Source organism: Calypte anna, chromosome 3 (genome assembly GCF_003957555.1).
Source record: "Calypte anna isolate BGI_N300 chromosome 3, bCalAnn1_v1.p, whole genome shotgun sequence".
NCBI classification, from domain to species: Eukaryota; Metazoa; Chordata; class Aves; order Apodiformes; family Trochilidae; genus Calypte; species Calypte anna.
This window is the reverse complement of record NC_044246.1, coordinates 76,081,711-76,107,846: the sequence shown is the minus strand read 5'-3', so window position 1 is coordinate 76,107,846 and position 26,136 is coordinate 76,081,711. Positions and strand designations below refer to the sequence as shown.

General features: G+C 37.8%; 1 protein-coding gene across 1 annotated transcript in view; it reads right to left on the bottom strand.

Moving 5' to 3' along the window:
• Window positions 1–26,136, bottom strand: part of MMS22L (MMS22 like, DNA repair protein) — an 84,016-nt gene that overhangs the window by 21,142 nt on the left and 36,738 nt on the right. The window contains exons 14-15 of the mRNA XM_030447907.1: window positions 5,501–5,691; window positions 2,955–3,105 (exon numbers count right to left, since the gene is read on the bottom strand). Coding sequence (XP_030303767.1) covers window positions 2,955–3,105; window positions 5,501–5,691 — 342 coding nt within the window. The remainder of the gene's footprint in view (window positions 1–2,954; window positions 3,106–5,500; window positions 5,692–26,136) is intronic.

The window sequence follows — 26,136 nt, the reverse complement described above, 5'->3', positions numbered from 1 at the left end:
TAGTTCTCCTTACAGTAACATATAAAGACTTACAGCTTTATGTAATCTTGATGTACACAGCAACTATACTTGAGTAGCCTCACAGGCTCACAAAACTACTTTCTTCTGTAGTCTCACTCTCATTTCTCTTGCTTGAGAGTAAGCAGGCCACTTAGGCATCTTCCCAGAACTGGAGAGGAATATGCTCCTCATCTTTAAGAAAGGAAAGGACAATACCTGCTAGAAGCATGTCAAAAGGTCCTTTTAAACCAGTGAGCTTACACAGTTTGTTTGAACAGGTTACACAACATGAATCTGAAGAGGAACTTTTAGGCACCACTGCAAAATGTCAAAGCTTGTGTCTATGTTCCCAAGGGCACAGCTTCTCCATCAGAAAATTTATTATAGATATTGAAATACCTGATAAGCAGAAGCCTCCATCTTAAAGAGAGCTTGCTGGGTATGTAACAGCAACAAAATAATCTTGACTTTTTAACTGAGAATGTTTGATGTGAAAATTATCAGAGCACAGGAGCCATGAAGCCTTAAGATGCCAGCACTTTGATAACTTTTGCTCTACAACTGCCTAAGGTAAAATAAGTACATGAATCATGCTACAAAAAATGCCCATTTTATTAGCATATAATAAAATGACAGTGTTTAGAGTACAGTAACTCTGCACAGTCCTACCCAAAAAGTCTTTATTTTAGGTACTCATTGTTTTACAGGGAAATCTGAGCACCTTCCAGGTCTAGTGATGAGGCTGGGATATACCTTTGCCTGCTTTCAAATACTCAGTTTTTACCTTGTTGGCCTTGAGACAAATGATAGGGGAAACAGATATTTCTCCTTGAGGGTAGGCAATCAAAACCCCAGCCAATTAGGGGCAAAAATTTTTTCTGTCCCATGCTTCCAGCAAGGGAAAAGCAGAGAGTGAGATATGAGAGAACCAGAGAGAGAAAACACACAGAAGCAGAAGACAAACATCCATCATCACTCAACTATGGAGCTTTGCTTCTTCCTGCTAATTCAATCAACATGGATCCATGAACCTGACACTTTTACTTAATCCATGGCACAAATTTTAAGAAGGGACCAAGATCCTCTCATTGCTTTCTAAGTCGGTATGTGGATATGAAGGTTTGAATTCTCTCAAGAGTGCACAACCCACTTAACTTGGGTTTCCAAATTCCTGCACAAGTGCTGTAACCTCTCAAATGCCATATACCAGGTATATCTCTAGTAGTGAGTGCATTTTTAGATGGAATCATGGTTGCAGGGCTGCATGGGGAACTCAGCATCAGCCATGTGTGCATGCTCTGAACTTGCTAATGCAACTGTGCTCCCAAACACCGGGGAGCAGGAATGCTCTGGCAGTGTTTCCAAATTCAGTAAATGTTGTCTCAGTCAGCATAGCAATGTATGTGAGGATTCATATATAACAATATGCCAGGTGCTTAATGAATTTTGATTACTTAATGAATTGATTACTTAAGTAACAATAATCAACCTAAATTATACCAAAAATTCCAGTTTAGGCATCAAAATGTTTTCTTGATCTCACCTGAAGAGAAAAAAAACCAAACTATAAACAGGTATTTCTTAATACCTGTAACTCCTATTTCATACAAGAGATACATGGCAAATCAGGACTGAATGCTCCTCTCCGGAGTTCCAAACTGACATGAGGTACTAAACTTGCATCCCCCTGCAAGAAGACCCCAGTCTCATTTTTGCAAATCACACTGAAATAGTCTTTACTGTATCCTGATTTACAGCTCTGCTCCTTCATACAATGTGCACCCTAAAAATGTGCAACATTTTTGACTTTCAAATTCAGTCTGACATAGAAACACTCCCCCTTTCTCATCTCTCACCTCCCCTGCTTCCAAACCCAATTCAGGTGAGGGAGAAAAAAAAAAACCAAACATGCCAAAACAACCACCACCACCACCTTCCATCTACCTTAGGTTCACAGAAGCCTACTTCAAGCAAATAAAATTTTTCAGGTATATAAAATTCTGACAGACTCCTGGACAATCTGCTCTAGCTCACCCTGCTTGAGCAGAAGCATTGGACGAGTCAGACTAACAGATCTCAAGAGTTTCTTCCAACCTAAACAACTCTGTGATTCTGTGAATGCAAAACATAGGAATGTGATAAATTTTCTAAAGCTATCATTTAATTTAAAGCATTCATTTAGTAGTTCTCAGAAACCTGAAAAAAACAACCCCACTATGCACTTAGAAAGTGTTTTGAGCTTGCCTGCAGTCCTGCAGGAGTTTTTTATTTTGCAGGTCAAGATATTTAAACACTTACTAAACCTTCAGATTTCTGTGATAATGTTGTATCTTGACTTTTTACAAGAAGATTTAAGTTTTGGTGTTAAGTGTAAATGGTAGGAGAACAATAAGACCAGTACTTTTAACTGGAAATTTTTAAATTTACTAAGTTACTTTATCCAACTTCAAGTGCAGCCAGGGCTCCAGGTACTGCCTTGACAATCTGTAACAACTTTGACCAAGAGTAGCAACAATAGAAGGGGTGATTGTCTGTAACTATGCAAATAAAAACAGGTTATGGGTTCAAGCATTTCACTTTGATGCAGTCCTGCTCTTCACTGAAGTATTTTTCCGAATGTATTGTCTAGGTTCTAATTTTCCAAAATCTGTTAGAAGTAACCTGTTTCCAATGGAAACAATTACTGGTTTGTTATATAAAAAGACAACTTTTTCAAAATACTTAACTATCTTCCTGACATATTTTGAGTGCCTTAAGCTATTTACATATAAAAACAAGTAATCCAAATAACACACACTATGCCCCCTGAAATGTCCCAGATTTCAAGAAACCTAGAACAGATGAAAAGAATCTGGACCATCTTAAAGAAACATCATTGTTTGAATCAACATTTTTCACAATTCTAATGAAAGAATGAGAAGGTATTGGGAGAAGAAGCACTTGCTATTTTTCACCTGTTTTGAATTAGGTGACTTAGATATCTTGACACCAGCTGAGGCCACACCATGTCATCCCATCCAAACAGCTGCATCATTGATAGAACAGGCTGTGGCTGGAGATCTGATAGGGCTTTGCTGGGTATATCCAGAGCTAAGAGAGTGAAACCTGATTTTAAAGAGATAAAAACATGGCACCATGTTAGCAGACTCTCAGTACATCCCTGTTCCACTAAAAAGGATTGAAAAATTATTAAAAATAATTTTTTATTATTATATTATTATATTATATTATTATTATATTATACCAGAAATCTCAATTAAAACTGGACAGCTATTCTAACAGCATTGCATACGTGTTGAAATATACTCTCTGTCCCAAGGAGTTAAGTCAACGTGACACACTGAGTGTAAAGAAGGGCAAACAGATCCAAACATATGCAGTTTTAAATATGTACACAAAACCACCTGAAGGCACTGCATGACCACCTATGCAATAAAAACCCTGTCTTTAAAACTTGCGTTTTTGTCTTCCTGGCCTCCCTTTCTTGCCTCCATCCACCACTTCTTCCCTTGTACAAGTATTACCGTGCTTTACAGGGTTGAGTTTTATTTATTTGTTTAGCTGTTCTTACACACTTCTTGCAGCAAGGAACTGTATCCGGGAAGAATTCACTAGTAAAAGCTGGCACCCTCCTATTTTTAGAATAGAATTTCATGTATCAGAAGTTATTCTGGAAATAAAGCAGTATGGACAAGCTTATAACTGAAAAAAACAGGATCTTCATAGAGCAGTTGCAGATCTAGAAACTGGGACAGTACTTGGTGCAGTTTTTGTTAATGAGGCTGTTTTGCTGCTTCTCTAAGTCCTGCTGTGGAAACTCTATCTAACTCTGCCAGCACAAAAAATACAGCATGTTCTGCAAATGACAGATGCATTTTAACTCGGGAAAAAAACAGTCTGAAATGCTGAGCAGTTCTTAGGTTGTAAGAAACAGGAGGCATAAAATGAGTCAGGAAAACTGACTTTGGGGTGAAATAAAGGGGGCTCTCTAGCTCCCAAATTTTCTGACTCAAATTAAACATGAAGGTAGTATCAATTTATTAAAATAATCATTTATAAAACTGCAGGCATTGATAAGCTGACTTTGAATTAGACAGGAAAGGCTAATTTTTAGAAACAGCACTTGAAGGTATTTTAACTAATGGTGCAGGGACAGCCTCCCTTACTCTCTGAAGGCCTTCAGGTCTCCTCACATACCTCAGGATAAAAAAGGTCACACAGAGCCCCAGCTCTGCCTCAGGTGAGGAAGCAATTTGCGCCGGCCCGACTCCAGATTATCGCATTGTTATCGCACTGGGTGGGGGAGAAACGGGAGGCAGAAAAGCTGATGTGAGTCCCAGGCTATCTGCCTGGCAGGGGGAGCAGGAGAGCTGCGAGAGATGCTCTCTCCTCTGGGCTGCAGCCTCTGAAGCAAGGAGCTCATACAGCGTGGGAAGGGTTTGCCTCCCCTCTGTAGTACTGCCTCACACGTCTCTATAAAGCAGGTCACAACTGCACTCCCCTGCTTCCAAAGAGGAGTTTATAATAGGTTGTTCTTCTTGCTATTTCACTGTGTTAGTGTAAAATAAAAAGCTATGACACCGTAGGAAAGGAATGAAAGTTTTGACACTAACAACCTCCTCCTTTGATGTGTATTGCTGTTTCCCATACACTTCAGCAGTGTCAGACCACTGCTGTCGCACGCTGCCTCCTTCGTTAATGCTCCCCACTAACTACTGCAGAGCTGCTTCAAATTAAGTCCTTTAGCTTTCCTATTACTTACTCAGCTCTTCTGAGCTCATAACTTTACCCACTTCACATCATGGTGGGGAAAAAAAAATATTTTATATCCCACTTGTCTAAATTTTAGTTGAACTACAGAATGCAGTGCTCGCTACTGATGTTAAAGATCAAATTGTGATTCTTTCTGTTGACCATCATGCTGACTCACCAAAGTTCATATATATATGGAATGCTATACTTGAAGATTAAAACCCTTAGTGTAAAGCAAGGTATATAATTAAATGAAATATGAAATACATTTTTATGACAATGACTGTAAAATGTCAGCAAAAAGCAAGCCACATAACCAATCTTTTAGAAATCACCTTTAAATGTAAAATATATTTTTCATCACAACCATAATGAATAGTTCAACACAAAATTATAATAAATTTCTACAAAAATATGTAAATTCTAGATATAGTGAAAGATATTTATTTTTATTGTGTAACCTTTGCAAGGTTTATTATAATCTGTGACTAGTACGGAAAAGGAAGTCAGGCTCATGTGGCTTCAAATCCCTTTTGAGTTTTCAATCTGTTTGTGTTCTATCAACTAATTCAACACTACAATATTTATTCTTGTCAAAATATTTAGCATAGAATCTCCTTATTGAACTTATGCATATTCAAGTGACCACATGAAAGTAGCAATGTCCAAAAAAAAGCGAAATTCTCTAAAGTTTGTGACCCAGAAAACAGCACCAAATCTGGCATTCGTGAGGAGGGTCAATGCTAACCTGCAGCTGTATCAGCCAGCTGGGGGGAAGGTGGCATCTGTGACATTCTCTGGCTCTTCAAATAGGGAAAGAAATTTCTCCAGAGAGCAGTGGCGACAGCAAGGTGGTGCTCTTTAGCCACTAATAGGAGCTGCGCGTCTGGGGCTGCGTTCCCTGGTTGAAGTCCCTGGCTTACACGTTTGTGCACACTCCTAGGGAGGAACAAAAACAATGTTTATGTTCAATAAATGAAAAATTCACATCTTTTAAAAACGCATTTACAACTACTCCAAGCTGCAGAGCCTGTGAACTGATGGATCATTTTGTGCAATTTAAACCTAGAGATTATGCATACCGGTTATTTGATGGATGAATGATGGCATATTAAGCACCATAAAGTTAATGTTAATTACTAATGTCAACCATTAATTATATGCTTTTTAGTATGTCAGATCAAAATGAGAAATAGGCAGCTTTAAAATGAGTATCTACATTTTGCAACTGCTAACATGACAAGCAAGTCTGCTTAAAATCCAAAGCCAGATGCTTTTCAGAATTTTTTTTTTCAGTAGGGTTTTAAGGACAGGGTTGTATACAGCAAATAATGGCAAATGATTTTGATCAATTGTAAAGCTTCCTTTTGAAGCCTCTTTCTCATTTGTAAAACCTCACTAGGTACGAGTTTAGATAAGAGAAAAGATTCATTTTATCCTGATGTGCTGCAGACAATTAGGTTTGACAGCAACGCCCACAGCTTTGTTAGTACAGTAAGGACAAAAGTTACCACTACACATAACTCCTATCTCTTCCTGAGACAATGTGGCATGAATTCAATAACGCACTCAATTTTCTTTGATTCTCCTAGTACCATTCCTGCTACTTAATCTAATTTGGAAGTTGTGACTTTCTAGAGGTTTAATAGAGATATGTCTGCAGGGAATCAATGTTCTCAGAGAAATGGGGAGGGGGGGGGAAGGAAGCATTAATAAATTTGTCCAGCAGAGCAGGATAGGAGGCATTACTGCACTGGGCTGATCAACTAAATAACATGCTTATTAAAAACAATCTGTAGGAACGCACTATCATTCCTGTTCCTATTTATCTTCTGGTCAACTCAATTGAGATTGTGCATTAAAGCACAGGCAGCATTATTACATTTGCTTTATTAAATTCTATAAACAGCACTGTAAAGTCAGAGTCAAGATATTTATAAGATAATGGCAAACAGCAGAGGCATCCAGACTTGCCTTAATGCTAACATTTGCAGACCATAATATTTTTTTTCCTAATTGACTTTCTTACAATACCAAGGGTTTCACAAAACTCTTCCCCTAGATCTTTATTCTGTGCTCACCCTAATTTGAAATAAACCAAAACAAAAATAGAAAAAACTCCCAACTCTAGTTCCCTTCTGGGAATGTGGGAAAATTATGAAAGAATTACACAACTCACAGCACTCATTAGGACATCTGAAATGGAATAATTTTAAATAAAGAGTAGGCTGGCTGCAAGGCCTTCCCATACCAGGGTTGATATTAGAAGTGCATCTCATTATATCAAATTAGGATCCAAAAATTCTACCTAACTCATAATTTAAAACATAAAACATACTGGCTGTCAAAGGTAAGGATACCTTATGCCTGCCTGCAGGCATCCATTAGTTTCAATAGGACAGACAGAGAGAGAATTGAGCACCAGGCACTTTTCAAATGGCTACATTTAACAGACATGGAAGGGTACGGAGTATTAGGAGGAATCAAGTATTTCTTTGAGAGACAGTGCGAGTCCAAACACAGGAACAGAAGCCAGGAATTCTAATCCCAACATTTATTCTCTCTGCGTCTTCACACAAATCACACAGCCTTTGTTAGCCTCAGTTTCCCAGCCAAGATATTTGGATAGGAAGACAGCTTACCCTTTAAGGATGCTGTGAAAACAATCAGAGCTTAGAACTGAGGATGATATTCAGTAAGTCAGTTGGTATTTTTGTTTACTAGGCATATTCTCCAAGTCAACATGAATTGAAATAGAGGATTAGCATAAAACGTCAAGCAATACTCCTTTGGGAGTATCCCCTATTAAAATAGGATGAAGAAAAGGGTCCAGAAATAGTGAGGTCTACAGGACAAACAACAAAAAATGTAAAAAGCTGGGGTAAAAAAGCCAATTAAAGCTATATTTTTGCCCATTAAAAAAAGTTTATCAGTAAAAAAATAAAGGTGTTTCTTTTTTGTTTATTTTGTTAAGAAAGGAAAGCAAGATGCTTCATACTGATGAGAATACAATGGGACTAAATTCTGCCCTGCTTACATCCAGACTAAAAATGGCACAAAGACCTTTTTTTCTCCTCTAAATTGCCTCTCCCAAGAAGGGTGCCTTGCATCTCCTTTAGCCATCTATGCAAAGTAGAAGGGTGTACAGACTTCCAAAGTAAGGTAATATATCTCTGTGTCAGGGGAAGGACAACACGTACAAATCAGTATTTATGTTTATTCATAGTAACCTACACAAATGCTTGCAATAAGGTAAATGCTTGAAATCGATGGGGCATCAATACGTGCTGCAGCAGAAGCAGACAGCTACTTCTGCCAACAAACAATTTTTAAAAATTCTTTAAAAATATGGATAAATACAATTTTGTTTATTATTCAGGTCTCCACTTTTTTTCTAAACACTAGACTAGCATACCATGAAACATCACTCAATTTCTGAAACTATATACCTGTAGTTTTCCATTCTGTTAAGAGCTCTGGAACCACCGGTTGCCTCATTACAATGGTAATAACTTGGTGTGGGTTTTACTTGTTTTAAATTGTGGATCTCCTATTTCCATAAACAAAGAGGCATGCTTTTTTATTTTATCATCAGATCAAATAAACCCTGAGTTTATAAAAGAAGGGAATGTTTGTGCTACCTGAATGAGGTTTTGCTGGGTGTGTAGTTATAGCAGTACCATGTGGGATTATTTTCTAAATCCTACATCTGGCTCAGGAATTGCAGCCATTTATCTGGATGCAGATATTTTAATCATGAACCATCCTTCTGTAAGCATAAACCATGGCTTTGCAGGCCTGGATTACTAAAATGATGTGAAACCTCAGGTCAAACTGAAAAACTAAAACACATAAAATGCAGAAGTCTGTCTGCATAATGCAAACTCAAGTCACTACTTGAATAATATACACTGGCTGCATATTGGCACCTAGCCTTACTACTGCAATGTCATTTATCTACAAGAATTCAGAATGCCACACAACCAAGAGAAGACCTCTGTCCTCCTACCAGCAGTGCCAGGGACATATACTACCATCCTCAGGGGCTCACAGGCAACTAAGCATGCATGGACATGGATTTTTCCCAGGTATGGACATGGATTTTTTCCACCAGGCCACCCACAGCATCCACAGAACTCAGCTGCACAGTCAAGATTAAGCTCAGGAAAGTATTTTTAAAGAAAACGAATGACCTTCTTATGTTGAAACAAATAAATAATTAAAACACGATACCTGCAAAACCCTTGGATAGCCACAATACCCTTGGATAAATCTGCAGAGCTTATGTAGAGATATATGAGTATTTCGAAAATGATAAATGGCTTTGATGCTTAGAATTTCAACTACTAACATCAGTTCTTTCAAGGAAAACTCATGCAAAGTGAAACGAAACAAAGCACCATGACACTCAGATCCAAAACTATGTAATAGAGGCTTTGTGTTCTCTTTTTGAAGATCAATGGAACTTTAATAATACTTGAATTAGGAGATATCTCTTCTAAACATTCTCCTTTTTGTATCACTACAATTATCAACACAGTTTCTCATTGTTGATATTTTAGCAACAAATGCATTGCGCCTTGGCCCTATTTTCATCTTGCCAATGAGGTGGTAACACCAAGAGAAGTAACTGGGGGAAGTTGAGGCTTCTTCAGCTGTGGGATATCTGTGAAGATTTCAGCATAAATCTCTGAAGCAATATGGAGGTGAGGTGATGCAGGGGACAGTAAATGAGAGTTTGGATTTTAGTGAAGAAGACAGAAGAGCTTTACATCCTCTCATCAAACCCGAGACACAGAGATGATGTCACCTATTCAGAAATGTGCACAACAAAAGCATTGTATTAAGGTCTCCCCACAATAAATAGCCTTTCAACAGCATTTCAACAGAAATGAAAAGCATATTTGTCTCTGCTGAGAACAGGAGCAGCAAGTTACACAATAAAGATGGCATTAAAATAAAATCCAAAATAAAAGTGTCGATATTGATACTACTCCATTTCACAGAGAAAGGTGCTTCCCTTCCCCTCTTACTTGCCAATATAAAGAAATTCTATAGTCCTATTGCATGGCACAATATTGGGCTTTCCTGTAGAAATCGAGGCAGTATATTTTTTGTGGTGCAAATCTCACTGTAGTGATAACACTTGAAATTTGTGCTACTGCTACAGTGCAAAATGTTTTCCAAGCAGCATTTCAGAATTCAGTTCAAAGTAACTCATCCAGTTTCATTTGGTTTGAATGTCATAAAACATCAATACTCCTTTACACCTTTACTTGTTTCTTCCTTTCATTCCCCCAGAATTGTTTCTTCCAACCAGAACTGAAAGTGAGGTTCTGGCAGAAGCCACACACATTTCTAGTAACTAGTCCAAGGTTAAGCTGAAGAAGATCCTTGTGTGTCCTCCATATGCTTTCTACCTCCAGTAGAGGTATTCCAACTAGGTGACTACTACACCACTTAGTTACATGATAGTTATATAAAACCGCAAACATAGCACTTATTTCATTGATCCATACAGATACCAACTCCTATGTTGCCAAGCTCACTTGTTCAACTTCTACTTAGTAATTTGTCCACAAGCATTTACTTACTTTTTATGTGTGTGCTACAAACATGCAGTTTTCCACAGAATGTAAGTACATTTCTGAAGTCACAGCTTGTTATACAGCATTAAATTTGCTTCAATAATCCACAATAAACTGCATATTTAAGTGTGTACTGCAAAAAGGATGCCTGAATAATATACCTGGCTGTATATGCATATGATGATCACTGACCGGTGTGATGAGATAGGAAAAAGCCACAAGGGAAGAGAGATTGCTTTAAAATTTTAGAATGCTTTAAAATTCACCCATTTGTGCCCAATGTTTTTTGTAGCACAGGCTTGCACATCATACATGTCAGTGTTATAACATGCCTTCATCAAGCACAACAATGTGAACCACACAGAAAGTGACATCTTCGATGTTGGATGAGATCCAAAGGGATAAAAGGATGCAGTGGTTAGAAAGCAGGGTACAAACATATATCAGACCCCTGAACTGTAATTCTCAAACTGCTCAGTTAGCCAGAACACCCTCCTCTTCTGACTGGGATGTTGAAATAGGTGCCTTCAATTCAGCTACACAAATGCCTTCAGCAGTGTATCTAACTTACAATGTCAGGCTACTGAGGTTCAGAAACAATCATGACTAACTCAGACCCAGAACAGCAGGCTGCACACAAAGTGCAACAGTAGCTCCCGTAATTTTAAAACTTGGAATACACTTTTTTTTTTTTTTTTTTTTTAATATAACAACCCATGAGACACAGCCTGAGGGTAAAAGGCACCTCGGTCCAGTCCTGATAGACAACTTTTGGTACCAGGCTCTGCTCTTGGATTGTAAGTTTTACATTAGTCTGTCAATGGATAAGAATATGAAATCCCAGAACATGGGCTAGAGCACATGGCACTTCTTTTCCCTCCCTGTATTATGTCTTAACCACTAGGTAACAGACATTGAATTGTTTAGACCATCTGTTGTCTGTTATTAAAAAAAAAAAAAAAAGAAAATTAAGAAATCACCCAAACCAAATGTGTTTAAGGATGCATCTTCAGAAGTGGGCTTCAAGTTCAAGCACAGATATTTCTGCTCTTCAAGACATTGAATAAGATGTTTCTGAATCCACCAGACACACACTGGATTCAGTCCTTCACTTCATACTTTCCACTGGCAAGCAGTCCCACACAGGAAGCAAGAGTGGTTTGTTTTATAAGATACACATGCTGTGGGTGCCAAACAAGATGCTGAGGTGGTCAAGAGAGGCCTAAATCACTACAATACTCTGGGACTGAGGTGCTTCAGACTTATTTATAGATGAGTAGACACATATATATATATATACACATAGGGAGAGATAAATAAAAATGACAGGGCATCTCACTTAGGCTGTAAGACATACATTTAAATTAGAACAGCTTGTCTGTAAAACCTTAGCTACTCACTGCTGAAGGATAGTTCACCTTCCTCCAGCCAAAACTCCTGACCATACTAGTTCCTTTTTTCTAAACACACATCAGGAAAACATTGCCCCTAAACATCCTAAAACATATTATGCATTATTTCCTTAATTGAAAAAAATGCCTATTAACAAAACAAAAAGGGCTACAGATCCTTTCAATTTACCACACATCAGCTGTTGCCTGAGTAGAAGCAGATCCCAGTTTTTCCTGTTGAAGATACAGTGGGTTTAAACAGAACCATTCCAATTCTTTCATTGATGGAATAAGTCTTCAAATCTCAGAGGAAGAGCCTAGTATATTCCTATTGTTGATGGATCATTGACAGAACAGACTCAACAGTTAAGAAGCTTGTATGTGACAATTTATGTAAGCAGAGTAATTAAAGTACATTAGAAATCCAGATAATTTCCCCCAGTCAAACCAATGAAGGGCATCCCATGGGCACTCAAATCACACATTGCAATGTAGCTCAGGGTCACCTTCCCAAGTTAAATAATATCAATGAAAATACCTTAAACTAAATGATCCATACTCATTACTAAACCTACTCAGGTAATTACAAAGTTCGTTGAAGACACAAATATTTTAAGAACAGTTAACCACCTTAAACAACTACTTTTTTCTTTTTAGTGATATGAAGCCTAAAGTCAAGCTTTGTTTCCCAGAAATTACTTGAGCTATTCTCTATAACTTAAGAGTGGAAAAAAATGTGGCAAATGCTTTTAAATGTTATAAAGCAAGTACAGAAGCTGCAATATTTTCCCACATTACCAGTGTGTGCATTAGTACAGACAATGAAAGTTGTCAGTAATCAAACAATTATTCTATCAACAGACAGGGATTCTAGCTCTTGTTATTATTACTTTTAATATATTCACAAGTAATTATATTTTCTACTATGTTGGGGTGTGGTTTTGGTTTTGCTAGTGTTTTTTTCCTGTATCTTCTACAAGAAAGTGTATCAAGTGCCCAATTAAAAGAATTTGATTACATTACATTTTGACATAACATTTTTACCTTTTGCACACTTTATAAGGCTTTCCAAGTTTAAGGTCATATTACAAAAAAACCCCAAACAAAATCCAGCCAAAAAGAAATCCAACCAAATAAAAATAAAAATAATCCCAAACAAAAAATAATCATAAAACAATCACTGCAATTGATCCTACCATAAACAAAAACGGAAAACATTTACTATTCCAATTGAAGCCAATGTTCCCAGCATTTTTTTTTTAATTTTGTTCTTTTTTTAGCAACAGATGCTATAATACATAGCTTGGCAGCTACTTCAGTAGAGAACTATGCTACAGTAAATGTTGCTCTTTGTTTGAAAGTAATACAGAAGAATTTGGTATATCTATGCTATATGATATATCTATGCTTTATCTATGCTTAAACTAAATTCTTCAAATGTAAAAGTACAAACAGCACACAGATCAGAAAAAAAGTGAACTGAAAGTCTAAGATTTTTAGACAGTCTTTTCCACAGGAATAAGAAACACTAATATGTTATGTCAGGATATATGATAAGCATCCATTTTCCCAAGCAAGGAATGACTAAAATTGTCAAATGCAACCATGACCTAATCCACTTAAAAGTTTTCAAACTCAGCATCTAGGTGCAATTCACATATATTCCTTTCCTTTTTTTTTGTACTGGAAGGCAAAAGTTGCACTAAGGTCAAATTAGTACTAGCCTGAATAGTCCAGCCCTTTATTGGAGAGCAGTAAAATTCCCAGGATACCACGAAACGAGGCAGAGACAAGAGGTAAAAAAGGCTATTTTAAAACTTGTGCAGTTGCAGGAAGAAATGTGGAAATCCTTCAAATTAGGAAGCAGACTTGACAGTAACAGCTGAAAAGTTTAAGTCAGAAAATAAAAAAAAAAAAAAAAAAAAAAGAAGCAAAACAAAACAGAAATGAAACAAGCACATCCAGCTCTCCCTCCTCTATAGTACCACTCTTTCATCACATCTTCCTCAGCGACCCTTCCCCCATGCACTGTATGCCAGAAGAGAGACCTGGACTGTGTTATGATCAGCCTGTCCTGTCCTTCTGACTCTCCCAGACAACTGCAGATGCAGTGAGACTTGCAATGACCTATGCCAAAGAGATGCTCAAATCCTGAGATGCAAGTGAAAGCTGTCATATGAACACTTGGAATAATTTTCCACCAGTTGCCTGATGAAGGTCTTAAGTATAAGGAGAAATGTGCCCGTAGTAGTCTACCTAAACCACTTCTTATTAAAGTACAAGAAATAGCAAGTATGTGGAAAAGAAATAGCATGAAATAAAGTTATTAACAAAGAAAAATGAAATCAAGCTTGAAATTTTTCTTAACTGGCTGGATTTCTTTAAAGAAAGTCAAATGGAGTGTCAACAAAGTTGCAATTCTACACTGCACAGTACTGAAGATGGGGCAATAAATTTCAATGATGCATTTAGCTTTGTATTTTAGAGGAAAGCTGTTCATTAACAGGTCTGCACATCACAGATACAAAATGTCAACACATATTCTTTCTTCAGTCTACTGGCACATAGGTAATACTGCTCCTTTTTGGATGCAGCATAGTAGGAAAATGCTTTTTCTTAATTACTCTGAAATATTAGGGATTTCTTTTAGAACACAAGTATTTTCCAAAAGCATTCACTACTTTGAAAGCAATCAGAGAGCATTAACAGACCCTTAGTTGACCACTAGTTCCTTCATCAAAAGGATGAAGGAATGGTTAGATTTGACGAGTAGTCTCTGTGCATGTCTGGGTAAAGAAATGTCCAAGGCAACATCTGCAGGGACACACTAATTAAAAAAAATAATAAATTATCTGCACATCAGAGAGTTCATCTCCTGATACCAGAGATTTTCATCCTCACTGGAAGGGAAAGTGTTAATGCTGTGAATAAAAGGTTTTCAACTGCAGCTGAATCATGTGAAGATTATCAATATAGCAGCAATGTACAAAGGGGCTTCAGCAAGGTTACAGAGTTTAATATAATCCTCTCTATAGCTAAGCACAGTAATAGAGAACCCTGTGTTCACTGTGACAGCATGTTGTGTGTGTTCAGTAATACTTTTAAAATATACAGGGAGCAAAAGAAATCCCCAACATCTTTACTATACTCAAAGACAAAGTAAAAATATTAACAAGAAGAGACACACAACCCTAAAACACAAAGGTACAGAAAAGGTAAATATTCAGAGCTGCAGAATGTAAGTTAGCACTTTATCCCTAACTGTTCTCAAAGGGTTTTACTATTGTGAAAAGACAAGTTGTTATGACCATAACTTCAATGCAAGAAACAAAGCTCTAGCCTGCTCTGGCTAAGTCTGATGGGAGGCAATATTACACCTGCTTCAGCCATCCTGGCAAATTTGTGCCAGGGAGCTGTTGTCTTCTCCTAACCACATTTAACTAAGATCATGTTGCAAGAGCAGCAAAGACAACACATCCTGCACCCATGCAGTGCAACTAGTTCACATTTCACCTCGTGGAAAAATCTTGGGAAAACCAGACAGTTAATTTGAACCCAACTCCAATTTCCCTTCATTACCTTCACTGGCATTCAGCCCCATTAGCTACTCTCTACTATGCAGGCATAAGGTAAGACTGCAGTGTTCTTTGTGTCTTTAATGCAAGGTATAAACTGGAACACACAGACAGACAAAAGTGACCCTGTCCTGCCCAAAAACTCAAGTCCTTGGGGTGTCAGCCCAGGTGCTCACTCCAGCAGCAGGGCTCAGCTGATCACAGATGCAGCAAAGCAAACCCTGTGCTTGGTTCTGCACTGGCCAAAGCACTAAGAGCTGTCCTGTTGATTCCAACAGGTAGAATCTGTGCTCAGTTCTTAGGAGAATCAGCACAGAAAAAGCCAAAACTTAAAAAGATATTTAGTTTGCTTACGTAGCTTTTCGGCATAGGTCAGATTCAGACTTTCTCTGAAAGAACAAAGAGAAAAAAACCCGCCCAAAATATGGAGAGGGAGCATTTGAAACTGATACTGTCTCAACCTGTTGTTTCCCCTTTTATAACTCATGTACATCTAAAACCCCTATCTAAATTGAACGTAGTATTTCTAAATCATTGATATTTTATAGACTTCAAATTATCTCTACTTCTACTCTTAAAAGTCTTATTTGAGTAGCTTTGATCAAAATAGATAAACCCCCCAATAAAGTCCCATACTCAGGCAAAATGTCAAAACAGGGCATGTGTCTCAGCCTCTACCATGCTGTTTTGCAAAAGTCCTCTCAGATCTGTTACTGAGCTTTGAGCCTCATAATCTGACCCATAAAAGCCAAGGCTTCCCATCATGGGATGTGAAATATGCTCATCACAGGATTGAAATGCTTTCTTGACCAGAGGCAGACATTCAGTCATGAGGACAGGTTCTGCAGGCACATCACCTCACACAGTTAGAGTTTAAAATGAAAACAGAATATCAACCATTGATGGAGAGTGGGGGGCACCTGCTTGGAGTCATTGGGAGCTCTGATCTCAGCCCTGAATCCAAGACATTTCACCCTTTGATTTTGAGGGGTTTGTTCATTTGCTTGTACTAAATAGAGGTCATATTCTGTATAAGGGATTTGTCAGAATGCTTCTGTCATAATTACATTTCTGTAACATTAAATTATAGGGAGATAATTTCATTTTTTGTAAATGAGACTAAATTTGGCTTTTTCCAAAGTATTTAAAATTTGAAAGAACAGGAAGTCTAGATCACTTCAAATGATCTTTATTCAAGTTCATAGCCTATTAGGAGCATAAGTGCTAGTACCTGTCATCTAGGGAACAGGCAGTATTAGCTGTTATGTTTTTTAGCTGGAGAGAGCAAATCACTGCTGTTACACAAGATCATTTGTAACAACTGTACATGACAGCTCTTCCTTCTTGCCAGTGGAGCAGGATGGAATTACTATCAGGAACTCAAGGGTCACAGCAAATTAGCTGACTTAGCAGGATTTGCTTCCTGTTAACAATCACCCTTCTTCAAAGTACTCAAAAGCAAGATCCACTCATCCCTGACAAGGCCTTTTAAGCGAGCATTTTGCTTTCAAAGTTCTAAAAAGATGCCAAACACAAAATAATATCCTGGTATTATATGCAACAGTCCTGCCTCTTGTGTACAAAACCCACGTTCTCCATTCCTACTGAGAAATCTGAGAATTGCAGGACATTGCAGGTAGGAAGGAATCTTTACAGGTCATGTAGTCCAACATCCCTGTTCAAGCAGGGTCACCTATAGCTGGTTGCCCAGGATCATGTCCAGCCAGCTTTTGAGTATCTCCAGGAATGGACACTCTAAAACCTCCCTGGACAACTCATGTCAGTAGCTGGTCACCCTCACAAAAAAAGTGTTCAGGGGGAACCTCTTGTGTTTCAGTTTGTGCTCATTGCCTCTGCCCCTGCCATGGGGCATCAAAGAGTCTGTCTTTCCTCTTTCCTTGCATCCTCTCTTAAGGTCTTTTAATGCACTGATGAAGATCCCTCCCTGAACTGTTGCTCCAGGCTGAGGAGTCCCAGCTCCCTCAGCCTTTCCTGAGAGATGCTCCAGCCCCTACATCATCTTTTTAGCAGTTCACTGGGTTCTTTCCAGCGTGTCCATGTCCCTCTGGGAGTGGGGAGCCCAGAACAGGACACAGGGTGGCCTCACCAAGTCTGAGCAGAGGGAAAGGATCACCTCCCTCCATGTGCCAGTCATTCATTGCCTAAAACAGCCCAGGATACCATAAGCCTTCATTGTAGCAAGGGCACATTTTGGGCTCAAATCCCTGATGAAGATATATGGGAGCCTTCCACATCATTATAAAATTAATCATAAATGAATATAACTTGTAGTGAGAAACAGAATGGCAGTTTATCCAAGAAACTGAAATGAAGTAGAAATACTGAGTGAAAAAACAAGTACTTCTGATTTCAGTCATAACAGTAATATATTAGCAAATTGCAGATTGCAAGGAGGTATCTTTTAAAGCACTCTTCTGTTACAGCAAAACTTCTAAAATTTGTCATTTTCTAGATATTGTAAGTTTGGGGGTTGATTTTTGGGTTTCTTTTTTATTAAGAGATAAGAAAATCCAACTTGGAAGAGAACTCTGGAGGTCATCTGGCCCAACTCCTCCTCAAAGCAAAGCCCACCTTCCCCAAGGAGGGAAATTTGACAACCCTAGAAACTTGTTCCAATATTTGACCATTCTGCAAAACTTTTACCCTTGAAATTCACTTCACATATGAAGTGAATACACTTCAATGAAATGCAGCTGTCTATAGCTAAACATTGCCCCCGACCCTGGTACGACAAATTTTCCAAATTTCTACAAGATAAGCCTTTTTACCAGTTCCTTACTGTCTTTTGTTTGCAAAAAGAATTCCATGAGAAATAGTTGCTATGCAGTGTGAATGGAATGCCAATCAACTGGTACTGAAAGACCAGTACTGAAATCCAGTTCTAGGTACAATCGTTTCCAAAATCCCGCGTTTAACTCTTCCATGGGGCTCTGAGATCAGGATAACACCAGTTGACAGAGAAGTATAATAATGAGGCTGTTTCATATCTTCTGTAATTTATTGTTTACACTTTTAAGAAGTATTTTTTTACAGTCAGGTCATCTACAAAAATAAATAAATTTGAAGCTTAACAAGCTGACCCTAAAAGGGTAATTCCTTACAATTTAGAGCACATTACTTAAATGGGCTCCCAGTGCTAATGGGCTCCCTGCACTGTGGAACAGTGGAACAGACACACTGTACTGAAGTGTAAGCTCACAGTGTTTCATTCAGATCAGAAAGTATAGGGATCACTTTTGAAAAGCTTACAATTTGAGACATATGATAGTAAATTTATGGCCATGTGAAGATGGTTAAAATTCTTAGCCATGCTCTGAAAAAAATAAAAATCAAAGTTTGGCAAATTACTTGAAACAAATTCACTGAGGCCAACTTCACCACATCCCTGAAATATGTTTTCCTCTTCATAGCACAGCTTTAGAAATGCAGTTTCTCTCAGTGAGCATGTTCTCACCCAGACTCAAGTACCAAGAAAAGAGAGGAACTGGTAAAATAGCCATTTTGGCTGCAGAAATTCAAACGCTGATTTGGTGTAACCTCAATTGAAATTTTCTGATCTGATTAGATGTGAAGTGGACTTGGAGCATAACTACACAAGGTCCCAAAGGGAGGTAAAGAACTGTATTAAATATAAACCCCAAATACTGAAAATAAAAACTAGAAGTATTACTGCCCACAGTTCTCTCTTAAACATTCTGAATATAATTTCTTGTAACAGTCCTGTCTTACCATTACACATGTAACACTTCATTACTATCATGTCACCCTTATTTTTCAGGTTGGAAGCCTGAGAAAATACTGCAAGTTTTCTGCATTTCTCTGAATTTAAAACAAGACTGCAACAGAGAGAGGAACTGTAGTTCAAGTGAAGCTTTTGTTTTTTAAAATGAAATCTCTTGCTGCCTTTGCAGAAAATCAAACGCTATATGCATATGGATACTTTCTAGCAACCTGCTGGGAGTCATATACTGTAAGTGGTTTAGGAAAATCTCTCTCTCCAAGAGATAAAACAGATTTTGGGAGGCAGGCAAACTTGTCTTCAAGATAATGAAGTAACTTGTTTCCAAATTTCAAAACAGAGTATTTTATTTCCTTTCTGAAAAATCAATTTTGTTCTTTATGGATTATCTGTTGTGTTAAAGGATGTTGTTCGTGTAATATATCTTTTTTAGCGAAGGAGATTACTTTAGGTACAAACATCCCCCACCAACATTGTTCTAAACATTTGGCAATACAGAGAGCAGAGCTAATTTTCTGTCACTCAAGTAGAACAGTAGGCTTGCTAAACTTGAATCATCATCCCCCGTGAAACACAGTAAAAATCACTGTTAGAACTGATAGTTTATTAGATCAAAGCTACCATCAACAATGTCAATTCTGCCTGGTTGTGTTAACAGGAAAATGTTTTACGAGTTCTACCACCGGGCATCCATTTAACTTCCAGCACCAGCTACGCTGTAAAACCTTGCACGTAATTTATTTGGTGGCCTGCGTGTGTGGGAAGCGTTATGCAGGCAAAACTTCTCACTGTCTGACAAAATGCTTTGGTTTGCACTGTTCAGATGATTGAAAAGAGGCTTTAAGCAATCACCAATAGCTTTTATCTTCAAATGGGCTAAAAGTGTAATACTACACGAGCACAACCTATTGCTTTAAGAACAGATTTGATAAAACACAAAATGCTACATTTTAAACTTCTACATAATTTATCCATTAGAAAAAGTATTAGAAAATCTTTCATTAATCAAACATTTTACCAGTTTTCCCCAGACCACACTCGTAATGCCTCCATGATAACTTCTTTGCTTACATACAGCTTAAAATATACATTCTGTCCATTTAAGTGTAATGAACAGAAAACTTTTATTCATCCTCAGATTACTGCTGTCTTCTTCTAGACAGTATTCAACGGTCTTCAAAACAATTTAAATCTGCCACATGGAGTTGATGACAGGTAAGATAGGTGCGTCACCAAATTCTCTTACCTGCATCATGGCAGAACTTCATTACTGCCAATAATATGCACAGTATACAAATACAACAAACAAATTCCTATGTAATTCCAACAGCACAGATTCAGTAACTTAGTTTCCTTTCAGTGTATATAGCTACTTCTCCACAAGGTTTCCTGAAGTTTAATCTGTTCTTTCCCTATTTTATAAAAAACCCATATGATTTATAATACTCTGACACATGTAACATCTAAAAAAAAAAAAAAAAAGACTCACTTTAGACAGGAAACATGCTCAATAAAATATTGTACTTAATATTCCATTGAGTTTCATATGTAAACAGAAATGGATGTGGTTTAAAAACTAGCAGCAGATTTTTTTTAATTTTTTTTTTTTAATCTGAGAAGGCAGATGGTCAAGGCATTTCCTGATATTTTTACCTAAAAACCACTACAGTGAAAAAACAGCATGAGACCTGGGACACCAACTAGTTCCTACTGCTCAGCCTACATTCAGCATGTCATGTCCTTGTTACACAGCATCACCTACCACAGATAGATGACAGATTGTTAATTATCTCAGGAGTAACTGTTTAAAGTTTTCTACACTGCTGCTGCTGAAAGAATTCAGAGACTTACAAAACACAAGGACTTAAGTGTTTAAGCGCTTTTCTCCTATTTTTCTCTTCAAAACCTTAAACTAGAAAATCCCCTGAGTAAAAAGTCAGAGAAAGGCTGCCACCCCTTCTAGGGTTAAAAGATGCTTTTGTAAGATTTTAGGTCGGATTAACCTTTTGCTCACAATAGGGCTGGCTATTTGTTTTATTTTTTACTGTCTTTAACACAGGTAAAAAAAAATCAATATGAAGCGAGACAAAGGGCTCTGGAGGCCATGGCTACACCAGCTTTTGGTTTGGCTCATGCACAATCCTACAACATGCTGAGGCTGGGAAGGATTAGCCTGCTTGTGTTGAGTAAACCGATGATACTCAATAAACAGTTTCTGTTGTAAACCCCTTAGGACGTGCAAAGCCACACTAGTTGGCATTAGACCAGATAAGCTGCCGAACCAGCTGTAATCTCATTTAGACCTGAGCTGATCCTCCTGTCCTTTCATTCCACAGGATCAAAGCAAACCACTGAGGAGGCAGCTGTATTATAGCAGCAGTGCTTGCTGGATGTGGCAAACATTTCATAAATTCCTCTCCTTGAAGCAAGCCTGAACATAATCTACCCACAGCCAGTTCAATCAATGGATTTCTGAATTCATTAGTCTTATTATTACAGGATAACTGTTTTCCCCACATAGTGTGGTAGCTGTTGCAAGCCAACTTTGCAAAACAGCTCTTATTGCTGACCATTTCTTTCTGGTAATGTGCCTCTGCATTTTTGCTGTGCCACATGAAAATGATTTAAATCACATCACCGCAGTATTTTTTTTAAAGATTGGAAATAAAACCAATTCACGAATATTCAAGTAGGAAGCACTGAAATATAGTGAATTATTCCAAGTGTAATTACTGGCTACCTGCTCACGTGCTTCCATGCATCTGTAATAATGACCAATGTTTTCTGAGCTCAATGACAGCAAATGATAATAGCATAAGCATAGATTATATCATTGCAGTAGCATAAATAGAGTCAAATTACAGATACAAAAGGAGTCGTTCTAAGGAAAAGATTTCTATTTTCCTTTTACTCTTTGTGTTCTTTGGAATTAAAAACACAAAATAGTTTCATGGTTAAAGAAATGAATAGCACAACTTCACAAAACCAGAAAACCACAAAAGCAACAGGTCTTTTTAAATGAAGCCAAGATGAAATCCAAAGCACTGGATCAAATTAGACTTGAGGGTGCAACATTTGATTTCTGTAAACCATTTGGAGTTTTCCTGTGCAGTTACAGGGAAAAAAAATGTTACAGTGTAATTAAGAGATATGGAAAGTGTAATTCAGAAAATGTGTCAACCACTCCATTTCCTACCAGTGAAGTCTGCAATGCAGAACATTCACAGATAACAAAAATAAAATTAGATTTGTAACCTACATTGGCATAGGGAAATGCTACTAAAAACATTTTTCAGCCCCTTGATTTGCCATTTTTTTAATTATTAAAGACCCTATTTTGTGGTGCAGTTGCATCAGCAAAAAAACCCCAAACAAACAAAAAAACAAGCCAACCCCCCCCCAAAAAAACCCAAAAACCCCCAAACAATAACAAAAAAATGCAAGCAGAATTATGTAGTACAGCATTTTAGGGTTACATACAAGTATATGCTATAGATTCGTGGATCACTCCTGATAAAATGAACAGTAGCCACTGTAACTGATAAAACTAAGGCAGAAGCAGTAGTGCTTGTGACTTACTGTTATTTACAACCAGAATGTGTACATTCATGTTCACAAACTGAAAATACAGAGGACCTCACAGAGTACTGCTCAGAGTTTAGAAAGCTCAAGAAAGTACTTTATCATCTTTGCACTCACTTCCTACACTACACAAATCTGGCTGTAGATGCTTATAATAAGAGTAGGAAAAAAAATTATACCTGTAATTAAAAGGGATGCATAATTAAATCTAACCTTTTACACATGTAAATGATTTTTAACAGATTGAGATGTTTACTAAAAACTTTTTTTAAGCACTAAAGCACACGTGTTAGAGCATGTCACAGGCAGCTGGCAAAGATGAACAAAAAGGTATTTACACCTCTTGTGTACAGATGTGTAAAAAAAACCCCACCACACATCTCTTCCTCAATCACTTAGAACCCATCTGATGTGTTAGTTAACGATTCCCCTCTCTCCACTTCATTCTTCAGACATAAAGGGGTCCCATTTAACATAATCACTTAATAACAGCAAAGTGATGGGTATCAGAACCCTAATTCTTCTAATATTTGCAAAATCCAGCTCTTTGTAATAATAATAACACCATGATAGCAAACTGTAAAACTGTGTAATTATACTTTAATTGTATTGTGAGGCATGCATTAATCACAAAGTTTAAGTACCAAGGATGGAATTATAATAATTCTGTAAAACAAATTTAAGCTAGCTAAGTAGGTCAGAACCACTAGCATGCAACAGGAGACCTTTGGGAATTTATCAGTTAATGGCTATTTATGTGCAAATGAGTGCCCTCCAACCCTCCCAAATCCTGTGTAGCTGAAGGGTATTTCTGTTAACCAGGAGCATGCTTAACTGCTGAGGCATAAATTAAACCATTTATTGGAATGATTTTAATTCTTCTCTCCCCCCACCCACTTTTACTACTCCTTCCACCCTCACCAGCAGCACAATTTACAGTATTAATTTACATGGAGATAGCATTGCTGAAGAGTTTTCAGAAATTATTCTGTTTAAAGGAAGAGAGGAAAAGAGATGAGAAAAAAAGAGCGAGCGAAAAAACTTTCAGTAAGAGACAGTAGAAATGTTATACTTAATCTTCAAATCTTCCAGAGGGCAGGTTGAAGTATTAGAAATTCCAGAGGTTCAGTATCACAGCAGAAGCCCTTTCATAATGAACTCAAATGAAATGAAATTCCGCTTTACTTCCTCATGTTCTAAACTCGGAGAAGACAATGAAGCTCAAGGGGGACTGCAGCAACTGTGTTTTCTCTGTCGTAGTGCTCAGACTGTACACACATCAAAGGTTTTCTTTCAAGAAAGAAACAACAAAAATTTCTTGGCTGCAGGAAAAAAACACCTTCAATTTCTGAGTATGACTTTGAAAAAACTAGTAATTTTTGATCTTAGGAAAATACACACTTTTACCAAATACTCTGAATAAAGTCATATTGAATTTTCACTGTGAAGTAAAACGAGGACAATTTACAGACAGTATAAATGATTTTTCAATATTTTTCAATCATAGCACTAATTTAGTACAGCTTATATTTTGGTTGTGTTTTGTTTTTTTCCAAGCACATGCACAGATTTTCTTGCAAAGCCTAGGGTCCCAGAATAACAAACCAGAAAGTTTGATTATTCTAACATCAATTAACCACAGCTCCCTGTTACCCTAAACAGGGTCACATCTCCCCAATGTCTAATAATTACACTGCAAAATCCCTTGATTGCCTGAATATTCACTCTCCTTATGACATGTGGATTATCATGGCTGTGCTAGAGTTAATTATTATTTAAGAGATGATCACAGTGCTTTACTTTCTGATGTCATTTTCCACCCAATACAAAACTCCACGTACATGCAACACATTGAACACGTACACACATCACAATTTTCCCCCCAAACCAAACTGCTGTAGGATATCCTTGAATTTGTGTCGAGCGAATTGGAGGAATTCCATGGGAGCAAATCTTTCGCAGCTTTAAAATATTTTAGGCAGACACCTGCAATACTTACTGAAATATTTTCAAACACACACCACCACCAGTTACTCAATATACTCCCTTCCTGGAAAACAACGCCAATGAAAATATTTGCTTTTATTCTCATACTTGACTTTTTTTTTTTTTTTTTCTTCTTCTTTTAAGGAAAATGAGACAGTAGAAAAGCAGTAAAAGAAAACCTCACTGGCATGGCAAGAACATATGTACTTGCTTGTTCCTCCCTTCTCCTGCCCCTCAATAAAAGATGACACGAATCCCCCAGATGCAGCAAAGGCTCCTGCTGCGTGCGTAATGGCTGCCGTGGCTGCCTCTGTAGCCCCTGCTTTACCATATAGAGGAACCAGGAGGTTTCTGATTCTTAACGTGGATTTGCAAGCACACACAGTAAACCAGAGACTTCATGACACTCTTTGTGTGGCATAAATTAATAAACGAACAGAACTACCTGACCAAATAATAAGCAAAAAAGTTCAGTTGCGTATTTTTACAAAGAATTAGTACAGATGTATTATCAGAGCCTGCAAAAAGCCCACGGTTACCTATTTCCCTACAGCCTTGATTATGTCTGTACCTTCCGGCCTTTGGCAGGGTCTCAGCATTGCCCTAAGGCTTTAATTAACCCTGATTAGAGTTAAACAGGGCCTTCTGGTTGTGAAAAAGGAGAGAATAGACAGTACCTCCAGCTTTTATCAGAGAACCAAGTAAACCACAAACTGGTTTACCCTTTCTCTCCTTGCTTCTTCCATCAGGAAGGGACATCAGATGATGCAGAATGTACATGTTGTAGATTATGCACTAGTCTTCCCATTTTGTTTTTAAGGAGAAGGGGGCAGCCTGCTATTTCAGGCTCATTTCACATTAGGCACGTTTTCACTGTCCCTGGTTTAATACAACTGCAAAAAAAAGCTGGAGCATTTGGGCACTGGTGATTAATGGCACTTGGGACTTGCTCCAAGCCAAATAAAACATGACAAGGCAGACGTACATGCCCAGTATTAATTACCCTTCTTTAGAAAATGCCTAAAAAAGCATTTTTAAAGCTGTTTTCTAGACAGATTTCAAGACTTGAACACACAACCACTGCAGCACCCTCTGCAGTGGAGCCCCTGTGCATGCACACAGGAGAAGCCAGCCTCACACTCTCACCCCAGAAATTCTCAGAACTGGTCTAATACAGAAGCACTAAACAGGGTCAGCTTTTTCCCTCCCTAACAGAAAGGGGAAATTAAAAAGAGTACAGATTCTACAACTACTAAAAATAATTAAAGATTTACAAAGTTAAATTTTAAGGCAGATTATAGTTTCAGGTGTAGGTAGGTTCTTCACCTGCTGATTTCACCAAGTTTTTATTCTCTAAGGAAAAGCAAAGAATACTGTTCAGGAAATAGCCTTACTAATCAATCACCAGCTGCATAGAGCACTCCTCGCACAGAAACAGAAAAAAGCACAGAAACAGAAGCCAAGGGCTGTGCTGCACCTCAAGAGTCATTTAGGGGTTCATC